The sequence below is a fragment of the Amborella trichopoda genome, chromosome 2 (assembly GCF_054954075.1).
Source record: "Amborella trichopoda isolate Santa Cruz 75 chromosome 2, AtrichopodaSantaCruz75HAP2 v2.0, whole genome shotgun sequence".
In the NCBI taxonomy this organism is placed as follows: Eukaryota; Viridiplantae; Streptophyta; class Magnoliopsida; order Amborellales; family Amborellaceae; genus Amborella; species Amborella trichopoda.
This window is the reverse complement of record NC_142337.1, coordinates 877713-889671: the sequence shown is the minus strand read 5'-3', so window position 1 is coordinate 889671 and position 11959 is coordinate 877713. Positions and strand designations below refer to the sequence as shown.

At 36.1% G+C, this 11959-nt stretch overlaps 1 protein-coding gene and 1 non-coding gene across 6 annotated transcripts; both read left to right on the top strand.

Moving 5' to 3' along the window:
• Nucleotides 1-6443: 6443 nt before the first annotated feature.
• Nucleotides 6444-11482, top strand: LOC18427289 (uncharacterized). Of its 5 annotated transcripts, none has more exons than XM_088857199.1 (3): nt 6444-6614; nt 7144-7229; nt 7480-11482. In XM_088857199.1, the coding sequence occupies exon 3, from the start codon at nt 7549-7551 to the stop codon at nt 8797-8799; it is 1251 nt and encodes a 416-aa protein (XP_088713325.1). In that variant the 5' UTR covers nt 6444-6614; nt 7144-7229; nt 7480-7548; the 3' UTR covers nt 8800-11482. The 5 variants fall into 5 exon arrangements, with proteins under 5 accessions (XP_088713325.1, XP_020518691.1, XP_088713324.1 ...); XM_020663032.2 differs by having other exon boundaries at nt 6444-6986; XM_088857198.1 differs by having other exon boundaries at nt 6444-7044.
• LOC148783027 (small nucleolar RNA Z122) lies at nt 9568-9661 on the top strand. Its single transcript, XR_016050734.1, has one exon. It is a non-coding gene; the product is annotated as a small nucleolar RNA Z122 (small nucleolar RNA).
• Nucleotides 11483-11959: the final 477 nt, after the last annotated feature.

The window sequence follows — 11959 nt, the reverse complement described above, 5'->3', positions numbered from 1 at the left end:
TGTTGCCTCGCCAGAATGTGTTATTTGGTTATTGACATAACAAGCAACATAGCATTTTCATTGCCACAATAATACAGACTATTAGCCCTCCCAACCACATCTATCAGACCAGATATCAACTGATGCACATATAGATAAAGCAGTAGTGATTTCCACTTACTAAAGAATGCAGTGAACTCCCTTTAGCGCAAGAAATAATAATTAATTTTATTTTTTTACCGAAACTAAATAATAAATATGGCTTTATAAAAAGGGCAAAGTTTATATAAAGCTGAGGCTCTAAACAATCTAATTTGAGCCTACCTCAAAAATTTCACTAGAAGAGGTTGTTTCGATGTTCAAATATCTTCAAATTGATCATCTCGACATCGAGAAGCGTGGATACGAGAAAAAAATGGATTTCAAGTTTTGAAAATAGTGTATTTTGTAACACATTTTTGGACCTTCAATTTTCAAGATTTTCAAGTTTTTATAAATTTGTCAATCTGCATTATTTTTTAAGCTTTAAACTTTATAAGTAAAAATAAAAATATATTTTAAGGCTATCACAAAAATTTCCAAAATTGAAACCATATTTCTCAACACTAGTTGAAGGTAGGCTCTAATTTGATTATTTAGAGCTTAGGCTCTATACAAACCACACCCTTATAAAAATTAAGTAAAGCCGTACCTCAAATCTCACTGAAAGTTGTGGCTTCTACATCAAAACACTATTCAATTGATCATCTTCGCCGTGACCATTAGAATGTAAAGAAATAAGGATATCAAGCCCCGTAGATAGTGAAAGAAAGAGTTATGTGATCTTTTACAGGGGAATCAAATAATATATATATATATATATATATATATATATATTTCCCTTTTTTGTTTTAGCAAAAGATCACTTATAAGTGGTCTTATTACAATAACACGTGTTTTAAAATAAAATCAACATAACAATAAAATCAAGATATTAAAACTTGATTCCATTGAAATAATTATAGACTATGTTTGATAATAGAAAGATAAGATTATAAATAATAAAAGTAAATAGTGTTGGAGATTACCTCAACCGGGTTTATTACACCCCACATCAAGTCACTATCATCGGATGGCACTGGATCAATAATCAACCTTCAATCTCAATTGGGAAACCAGGTTTAGGTCAAGCAACACCAATAGAACATCAACTCCTTTGATTATAAACTCAAATCCTAAGTGAATTCCCTTAACAACCTAGTTTGAGAGTGATGAATTCTTTTTTTTTACCGTAAACCCTTAGCCACAAATCTATAGTTGAGAGATGGGTGAGAGAACCGCATAGCCTAAACCCTTAGCCTCTTTTGACAATGCGGGAGAAAGATATCAAAGATGAGAGAGTGGGATGTGCCCCCTTTGGGCTTTCATGAGAGAGATATAAAAAGATAAGGTGTATAGATTTAGGGTAGAGACAATTCATTTTTATAGGTTTTGAATAAGATTAGGGTTTTTTAGAGTTTTCCTTGGCTTGCCTCTTTTTGTGAGATTGAATATGAACCATTGATCTTTGGTGACTTGTGGGATGAGAGATTTGAGTCATCCATTTCATATATGGGACATCAACATTATTGAAGGTAGATGAACTGTTAAACCATTTTTCCATAAATAAAAATTAAATAAATTAAATCTAAACAAAATATTGTGCATACCATAAAATAGCATAAGTCTGCTCAATCTTTCCACAAAATCTCTCAAAGCATATGGCCATATGCCATATCACTAAAAAATAGGAAAGAGAATAAACGGGGGGGGCTGCCACCCAAGGGAGGCACTCATGGGCTCCATTCTAGAAATATGTTGTAATAATCAATATCTTTAATTTTATAAATCTAAAAATTATAAATAAAATATCCAAAAGTTCATAAAAATTCAAATAATAATTCTAAAATATTTTTCATCATAAAACAAACACAATTAAATTAATGTGATGAAAAAATGATCCATATGGTTCAGGAATCGAATCAACAATCATGAGGCACTTCACCTTCAGCTGTCGACTACAGACCATACTTGTTTTATCAGACCGACCCAGTGTTTCCCACGATCTACAGTCGAATTAGAAGATCATTAGCGGATCACCAAAGTCTGGTCGATGAGCCAAAGGGTCGCAATCCCAGTCTGTGGATTTTGGGTCCTACTCTGGAGACGAGTCAATGCCACTTATATCTAATGTGACTACAGCTCTTATGGTGCATAGGGGTATCTCTCGCACATGCATACACTTCACCCTGAATGTGGATTACATGCTTTTCCGAACGATCTATCAATATGCATGTCGTGCGATGGCACATAGATGAGGCTTTGGGCCTCGCCTCTGTAGGCCACCATCACACACAAGGGTCACATAGTCTATCGACTCACTCATCTAGGCATATTCTCCGACCTCATCAAGGGATGACCTATTAGATCCCTTCTCAGTTTGTTCTCTATGCTCAGGTAACATGATCTTTTCCCAACTGACTGGCATAGATCGTCAAGCACAGTTCGGTATCAGTAAACATCACTTGCTTAGTATAGTCTACGAGGGACCACACTCATACTGAGTTCATGTTCTACTATATCATTTAATTTTACAAAAACTCATAAAGTATTTAAAGGTCACATAAACCCAATAGATAGTGTATCTTGTAACACATTATCTAGATTGTCTATTTTCAAGTGTTTACATATTCACAATATCTATAACATTTTTGCATGTGCAAATTTTATAGGCAGGGATTGAATTAGATTTTCAAGCCACCGTAGGGGTTTTCCATGATGAAAATGGTTTTTGGATAAGGTTTTAAAGTGACGCTTTACTTTATCTGCAACTTATCGAAATCACATTCAATGAAAAAATTTTATAAGAAAATTGATCAAACTACCAATTAGAAATGAAGTATTAACATTTTGCCATTACTAAATTTAAATAGGTTAGGCTGGGCCGGTTTGAGCAGGTTTGAATAATATTTCGACCCTCCTAGTTGTGGAGCATTTAAAAAATACTCCAACATTTCCCCATCCTAGAGTTGGACCCATCTACAACTAACAACAAAAACAAGAGAGACTTGGGTCATTATGACATACCCTATACCTAAAATTCCCAATTTTAGCATTTTGATAAGGGTGCGGTTTGTATAGAGCCGAGGCCCACATTCAAGAAATGTAGTTTCAATATTATAACTTTTTTATTAGCCTTAAAATATGTTTTTAAAACGAGGCTATCTATGAAAATTTGAATAACTTAAAAATTGATGGTCCAAAAGTGAGTTACAAGATGTACTATTTTCAAAACTTGAAATCTCTTTTTGTTTTTTTTCTGAAGTCCATGCATCTTGATATTGAGATGATCAATTTGAGGATTTTTGGGCATTAAAACAACTTCTTCTATTGAAAAATTTAAGATAGACTCTAATTTGATTTTTTAAAGCCTTGGCTCTATATAAACTTCTCCAATACGGTTTCTATGAGTCCAAATGAGTCATTTCTTAAAAATTTATTTTTTAGACGGATTTTTTAACTTAATTTTTAAGAGGGAAAATATATGATGATACCATTTACATTTAGTATAAGGTGGTCACAATTAATCTTGACTATTGGATGTGAAATTGGGTGACTGTATTTATTTCATTGACCAAGCTTAAAGTTTTTGAAGAAAAAAATTGAACTTTGTGATACATCTAGGCTATCAAATTTCACATCTAATGGTTATAAGTAGTTGTGACCTCTCAGTACAAAAAGTAAATGCTCTCATTGTATACAAATTTTTTTTTAAGGACGTAATCTATAACATAGAGATCATGAATATAATAAATTAAATAAATTTAAAAAATTAAAAGTAATAACTGTATTGATAAAACATTTGGACCATTCATTTCAATTATTTTTAGATAGACCACCTATTTTTGTCCATGTTTACTATTGATGTTTTATACCTCAAGATTGCAAATATAGAAGTGCAATCCCCTGTGCAAGAAACAATTTTCCTTTTGATAATTCCTATATTGATTTGAGTTGGATCCTCTATTTTTTAATATGTTTAAATCCCTGCTCATTTGAATCAAAAGAAGTAACTTTATCTATAAGACCATTTATTGTTTAGTAAAGAGGTCACAACCTCTTTTAGTCGGAAACAAAGTTTAAGAGACTTTTTTTTGGATTTGATCGGGTTAATTTAACAGTTAAGAGAGATTGTGACTATCTTGTATAAAATATATTTTTTATTAAAATAATTATCCTATAAAACTTTTTCTTATTCATATGTGTATGACTTTAAAAAATCATCATTAAAGTTAACATGAGTCTCCAAAAAATTGTCACACGGGATGTGAGACTTGGCTTTTTCATTAATAGTGAGAAGGTCAAATACTACCATTTCTTTTCGTTTTCTTTTTGCCAAAAGAAACATCCTCAAAGGGGAAAAATAAAAATAAATATAAATCAAACATATAATGGAAATTGTTCTATTATGACAGGCCTTTCTCGTAACCAAGAAACTGCCAAGAAGCAGCTTGGTCGTCTATAACCCGGGTTTTACCCCTCGAATGGTGCGTTGTCGGGTTCTCAACATCCAACAGACTCGATGACCGCCACGTGTCAAAGCCCGCAGCCATCAAATGTGCACCGTCCAACTGGATATCATTGAGGCGAGATAAGGATGCGATTCCCAAGGCGAGAAAGGCCACGGAAAGCCAGATTCTCCAAAGGAGAGTACACCAGCCGTCCGATCCTGCAGAAACGGACGGCTGAGAGTCTCCGTACGGGGAAGAGCTTTTATGTCACGTGTTGGGCGTAAACTTCGAGAAAGTCGTCAACGTCAAAGGGGCGTCAAATCGGGGTTTAAGTAGGACGAAATTTCGGGCACAGGCGATATTTCGTGGGAATTTCGGAAACTGACAAAAAAGGGCAAGATCGTTTGATTAAAGAAAAAGCTAGACGACAAAAAAGGCGAAAAATGTGTGAGAGAGGAAAGGTGGCTAGTTGTTAGTTTAGACTAGGGCTTATCTAAAATTTTCTCTCTCTACCACGTGGTCACTTTCTCTCTCTAAATGCTAAAGCTCCATCTCTGGTTCTGGAAATGTTAATACTTTGTCTCTCCAGCACGCTAAGCCCCTGAACCAAACATTCACATGTGTGATTTGGCGATGAGAACTCTTCTAATGTCCGAAAAGGGACACCAATGCATCCGATACACGTTTTAACTTCCATTCCCATTGGTCACAAATTTTAAAATTAAAACCTGAAATTTTTAATTTAATAGGAATCGGTTTGGACCGAATCGGTTACGACATGGGATGCCTCTCGACCCGACTCTGCCTAAAACCTCATTTTTTAAATTGTATTTTTGTGAGCTGATATTATTTTATATCCCTTTGAAATTCTGAAAGATAAACTTGATTATTGTTTTATTTATATTTTAATATTTTTAACATTGTCAATTTAAACCGAACAATAGCAACAAGTGATCCAACATAGATATGCGGGTGAAGGATGCATCCCATCAATAGCGATCCAGTGATCCAACATAGGTCTGTGGATGAACGATGCGCCCTATCAATCCGAATTTTGAAACTATGGAAGTGAGAGTACTTAGCTAACTAACATTTGTCAAACCGACCCGTCATTGGCCCGAAAGGGACTAAATTGAGTCAAAACCAGTCCGCAATTGAATGAGTTGTGCTGATTTTTGAAAAATAAATAAAAATATAAATAATTGTTTGAAAATATGATATGTACTATAAAATCTTGAAAAAAGTTTGTGCAAGGTTAACCTTATATTGTTAATGAAAGGTACATCTCAAAAATCCTATAGTGGAGAGTGTTTCTACATAGGAGAACCCTCAAACTAATCATCTCAACCTTGAGATGAATGGACATGAAGAAAAAAAAAGAGTTCTAAGTTCAAAAAATAATACCTATTGTAAAAAGTCATCTAAACCGTCTGTTTTCAAGATTTTCAAATGTTTATTGATATGCTCGATCAGTACCATTTTGTTATTTTAAAATTTCTAACTTGAGACAAAAAGAGATTTGAAGCCATCATAAAATTTTTGATGCCCAAACCACATCTCTATGTAAATTTTATAGGTGCACCTGACTTCTACAGTATAAGGAGGCAACCTTATACAAACCCCACCTTAAATCTTTTACAATTTTGGGAACCATTTTTTATGTGGCCAAAGCCTGTATATGTATAAATGCGGGCCTAATAATAAATCTATTTTTTAGATGGATTTTTTGAGTTAATTTTTAAGAACATGTAATCGCTAACGAAATATAGGGTTCTTTCCGTTATTCCCCTAAATACCCCTAAAAAGAATATATACCATCAGTAGTGACTTGGCGATTCTAGCCACGTGGACGCCACGTGTACGGAACTTAATGGAGCTATCGTAAAGGTACGGCTTTGAATAGTTTAAATATCCGGGTAAGGGACAAGAGAGTCCACAGGTTCGTAACTGAAACCTAAAAAAGGGTAAAACCCTAATTTCCTCTGCAGGTTTTCGGCGTGATTAACAAACCCTCCTTCGATTTTCTGTCTGTCTGCAATTTCTGTCATGATTCCGGCCATGTCCTGGTTTTTCCGGCGTTTCCCTGTTATTTCCGGTGGCTATCCGGTTGGTTTCTCTCCCTCCTCTGAAATGCGTCATGTAATGTTTGTGGCTTTGTCGTCATTTTAACTTCGTATTTATGAGGAATAGCTAGCATTTCCGGTCCTTGTTTACTTTCCGGCCATTTTCCCATTTTTCCGGTGAGATTACATCCGGGCTTCTTCATTTTCTTTTTTCTTGGGTCCAAGCTTTTGTACGAGCTTCTCTGGTGTGATTCGAGCTATCATTCGTCTTGTTGTTTTGTTTTCCGGCGAGATACTTGTACTTTCGGCCATTACTAAGATAGGCATTGAAGTTCATGGCGGACGGATTCTTGTCTACTCATCTTCTCAAGCCTGAGTGAATCTTATGTATAGCCTAGTAGACGTTCCATTTCTGGTAAAATATAGCGACTACCGTCTTTTTTGCAACATTTTTGGTTGTTAGCTATTTTCAGGTGAAAATTTCAGCCATCTCAATTGGCAATATATTTATTTAACCTCATTTATCCTGTTCAAAAATAACCTACAGCTCTTCTCTATCTTTTCCTTGCAAGATTTTGGCTTTTCCACATTTTCTGGCTAGATTCCGGCTGTCATCCAAATTTTCCGGCGAGCTCCTTATTTTTCAAGTGATTATAGGGTGAGCCAACTACTCGTTATCCTTCTTATGTAATAGGGGACATATCTGTTATTACATTTTATAGTTTCCATTTTCTGGTGATATTTACCCTACCAGCGGACTTATCTTGATTCTGGAGACCTTTCTTTTAGATTCGCAGCTTTATTTTTTTCGAAACCTGATCTTGTTTATTCACCTTGTTACCATGATCCTTCTTCCTTCTTTATTCTTGTGATCTTTTATTTTCTCTTTACGGAAATCGTATTCGCAGAATTTCAGTGAAGGTTTGTTTGCGAACTTTTTTTTCCTGCCAAAGGTTCTCAGTGGCGCTTTTTGTGCAATGATGATGGCTTCCGCTTTTATAGACAGCATCGGGAAAATGCCCTCTGAGAATTTCCCTGCTTACCCTTCCTATGGCTGGCTAAGTCCAAGGATCTCTTTCAGCCGTGACTTTGTCGATGATGGCCTGAAAATAGCGGGAGATTCACCAAAAAACTCACCAGAATATGTTTCAGAGGAGCTGGAAAATGAGATTTGTAGCCAAGATTTTGAGTTTTGCCTTGAAGATCCGGTGACCATGTTGCCTGCTGATGAGCTCTTCTCAGATGGCAAGCTTGTTCCTCTCCAAATGAATAATAATCCAGTGAAAAATGTAGCTTCCACTGCTGTAGAAAGGCATAGAGAAACTCTATCCCTAGACCTCTCTGGCACTGATTCATGCATTCTTTCTCCCAAGGCTCCAAGATGTTCTAGCAGGTGGAAAGAACTATTGGGGCTTCGGAAGGCCTCTCAGCAACACCCCAAACCAGAGAATATACAGAAGAATTACTCCATAAAAACTCTAACTAACCCCAAATCTTCATTAAAGCAGCTTCTCAGAGGCTCTGGAGAATCAAATCCTAAGTCTTCGGCGGATGCATCAATGAGCTTGCCTTTACTCAGGGAGGTGGACTCAGAGTCTGTTTCACACTCTTCTCGATTCTCACTTTCTTCGAATACCTCTGATCAAGAGGATTTGCCGAGGTTTTCTTTCGATTCAGATAAGCCAAATTCCAACATTCTCAATAGAATCCCACCTAAAGTAAAAGCTGTTAAGCTCCGACGTGTTGAAAAACTGGACAATCAAAGGGGAGGAGGAGGCTCTGATACCTCGAAGCTATCAGAAAACCAGAGGGCAAGAGTTGGTAGGAGCCCATTAAGGAGATCTGCTGATCAAGGTGCCCCAATAAGAGGTGTTTCAGTGGATAGCCCAAGAATGAATTCTTCAGGGAAAATTGTGTTTCAGGGCTTAGAGAGAAGTTCGAGCAGCCCCAGTAGCTTCAATGGGAAGGATTACTATTATGGTAATTACAGGTTGAAGGACAACTTTAGGGGAATGGAGAGGTCTTACTCTGCAAATGTTAGGGTTAGGGTTTCCCCCGTTTTGAATGTCCCTGTTTGTTCACGTAGGTCTTCTTCGAAGCAGGGGTGTAGCTCATCAAAGGGTAACATATTTGGGCTTAGTCATAAGCTTTTCTCACCCCAAAAGAAGGATATTTCTTCGAGAACTAACAAAGGACGTAACGACAGCAAATCAGGGGTTTCTTCGTGAGGAAATGGAGGGATTTTTTGAAGAAAGAAGAGGTAGTTTTGAAGATATTTGCGGTTTATTTGAGCGGGGTACGGTTTTTAACCTTTTTCTTTTCTTTCTTTGGTTTAATTGCTGTTCTTCATCATACTTGTGAATGTACATATTGGTTGCAAGTTGAGGTTTTTGTGAAAAAATCTGATGTCTTTTTTCGTAGTTTCGCCAATGGGATTTTTATTGGAGGCTGGAAATTAACGTTGAGTATGGGGAGACCAATGAGGTATATGGACTTTTGGGTTTATCTGTTTCAATGAAGTGGGTATGTACACACATTGGCCTCTAATGATTTGCAACAGTATTGAACAAATTGGCGTGTGAATTATACACACATGTTGTATAATTTATGTTCTCTATTACTTGAATTGGTGTTAATTGGCTATTGTTTCAATAGGAAACACCACCAGCCTAGAAACCAAATATTCAATTTGATCTGGTATCTTACAAATTTTGGAGCATATATATGGGGATGGGTCACTTTTTCGCTTTGCGACTTTGCTTTTGTGAACCATGCTTAGTTTTAGGAAACTGTGACTGGTCTGTTTTTTGTAAACCATGCTTAGATTTTTTTTTTCTCAATGCTCTGTTCTATTTTTTTTTTACTTTTTATTTTTTTGGTCAAGGCCTGTAGCATATGAGGCCATTTTGGGTTTTTGTGCCAACTGGATCTGTTATTACATGATCGGTTTAGCCTTGTATTTTTTTTGAAATGAGTGCTTATTTTGTATTGGCTATATTGGGAAATGATGAACCATTTGAAAATAATCCGAGGCATTTTGCCATGTGCTTATGCCCTTGTTGAATTATTGCACGTCAGTCTGATCCCACGTATTTTAATGTACTTCTACTACTGCTGCTTCTACTAATACAACTACTACTACACTATTACAATTAACACTAGTGTGTGTGGTGGTGGTGGAGATTATGATAAATAATAATAGTATTTGAGTAATTGTTGCACCACTACTACCACTAATGCTACCATAATATCATTGATGATGATGGCGGTGTTGGTGATGATAATGGTGAATTGTAGCATTTTGCCTTGATCCATTATAACCCCAAAAATAAGGATGATTGTGGTAGGAGTCCTGCCATTATTACCCGAGTTAAAAAAAAAGATGGGCACTTTGACTTGAAACCAGCCGAGTGGAACCGGAACTTGCAGGTACCCTGACCGATTTTCTCTTCTCCCCAAATCGGGACTTGGCCTATTGCTCCCATAAATCATTAGAAAAAAGTTATTTATTATAAAACTGTAAGTTTATGGAATGAGTTGAAGTTCCTATTCCTTTTTTAAACATTTTAAACTTCTTAAATTTTATTTACGTTTATTTTATTTACAATTTAGTAGGTTTAGATCGGAACCGGCCAGTGGCCGGTTTTGGTGATCGACTGGTATTTAAATTTTTTTCAAAAAAATATACATAAATTTCAAAAAATAAGGGAATTTTTTTTGTAATGTATTTTTTAATATTGTTTACATTATGGTAAAGATTAAAAATTTCTTTCGTCTTTAATGCTCACTTTAATTTCAAAAATTGATTTTTTTAAAATTGATTTTTTCATTAATTTTCAATTTCATTTGGATGTGTTTTGTTTTAATTATTCTTTATATACTTTTAATATTTTAGTAGATTCTTTTTTTGTATCTTTTTTATTTTTGCAACACTTTTTTGACCGGTAAGGACTTGTCCAGTTAGAACGGTTGAATCGGCCGGTTTACTTGTTAGGCCAGATAAACCGCTTCCGGGCTTATGTCCGGTTAACCGTTCCGATTCGATTTTGGGAAAAATGGTTTAAACAGACTATTTATATCATTATTTGCACCGATAGCCTTGCACAGATTACCATATGCTTTTTATTGACTTTTGTTTTGAATTGGAGCTGTGTTAGGGTCTTTTTGTTTGTTAGGTAGAGTTACCATGTACTGTGTTTGTAGAATGGTCAGTTTATGATGGGATTCCCATCGTGAGTCTTCAACAGCATCATCATAAGCCTCAGTTATTCTAGCTATCTTGTCCTCATGCCTTTCATTGCCCACTGTTTTACAGGAGGCCTCTGGCTAAGCTTAGCTGACACTGTCCACTCTCTTAATGGTTAATAGTGTCCTCTTTTTTGTCTCTATGCCCCGAAAGCACTGTATTCATGGATTCACTTTATAACTGTAGGCATGTACCTTCAGGTACATATATGTATTCGACTGTAGCCATGTAATCGTAGGCACTTACGTTTTAGCTGCACGAGTATTTTACTGAGTTTAACTACACTTCTAGAACTGTAGTTTTATACTTCGCTTTTTATCTAGCCATGTTTCGAAATGCTTCTAACACTCGGCAAGTCTGACTCGGATTCGCGGCCTACCAAGTCCAAAAGCAAGACCATGGGAACTGGTCAATTCCTGCTGCTCTCTTATGTAATTGTAAATTATTTTCTAGGTCTGGTTTGAGTCTCTCTAACTAATTTGGCCAGTTGAGTTGCGGGCGAGTCGCTTTGCTGAGCCGAAAACATGGCTTATATGTATGAATTTCTAGGTGTAGATCTACATATAGTTTCTTTCCCCCAAAACCTTGTACCTGTAGATGGTCATACATGCATTTTGATGTATATCTCACGGTTAAGGCAATATAACCATCTGTGCTTTTACTTATTTCCCTTGAGAATTATCCATCCTTGTACTTTTTCTGGCTTTAGATTCAGCCGAGTTGGATCGCTGACTTAGGCTTTGGGCCCTAGCGATTTGAGCCTGAGTCATTGTTTTCAAACATTGGGTCTGCATATGAAATTGGAATCCTGTGATAAGCAGTCCCGGCTCACTAGTGAGAAATTCATTTCCTCCATTTGGACTGGAGTTTTGAAACGCAGTGATCTAGAATCGGGAGCCATTGTTCTGGATAGGATATGGATGGGCCATCTATGTATGCAATTTTTTCTTTCTGGTTATTTTTAAATCTAATATTCACCAATTCTGCCGATACCGATTACGAGCTGATCTGGATTGATACAGTGAGTGGGTGATCCAAAATCCAATTCTGGGTTTTAAAACGTGATCTTAACCATCATCCATGGGAATATACAAGAAATAGTTTTGAATCTAATGCTTATTGACGGTCGAGTGCTGATGAAT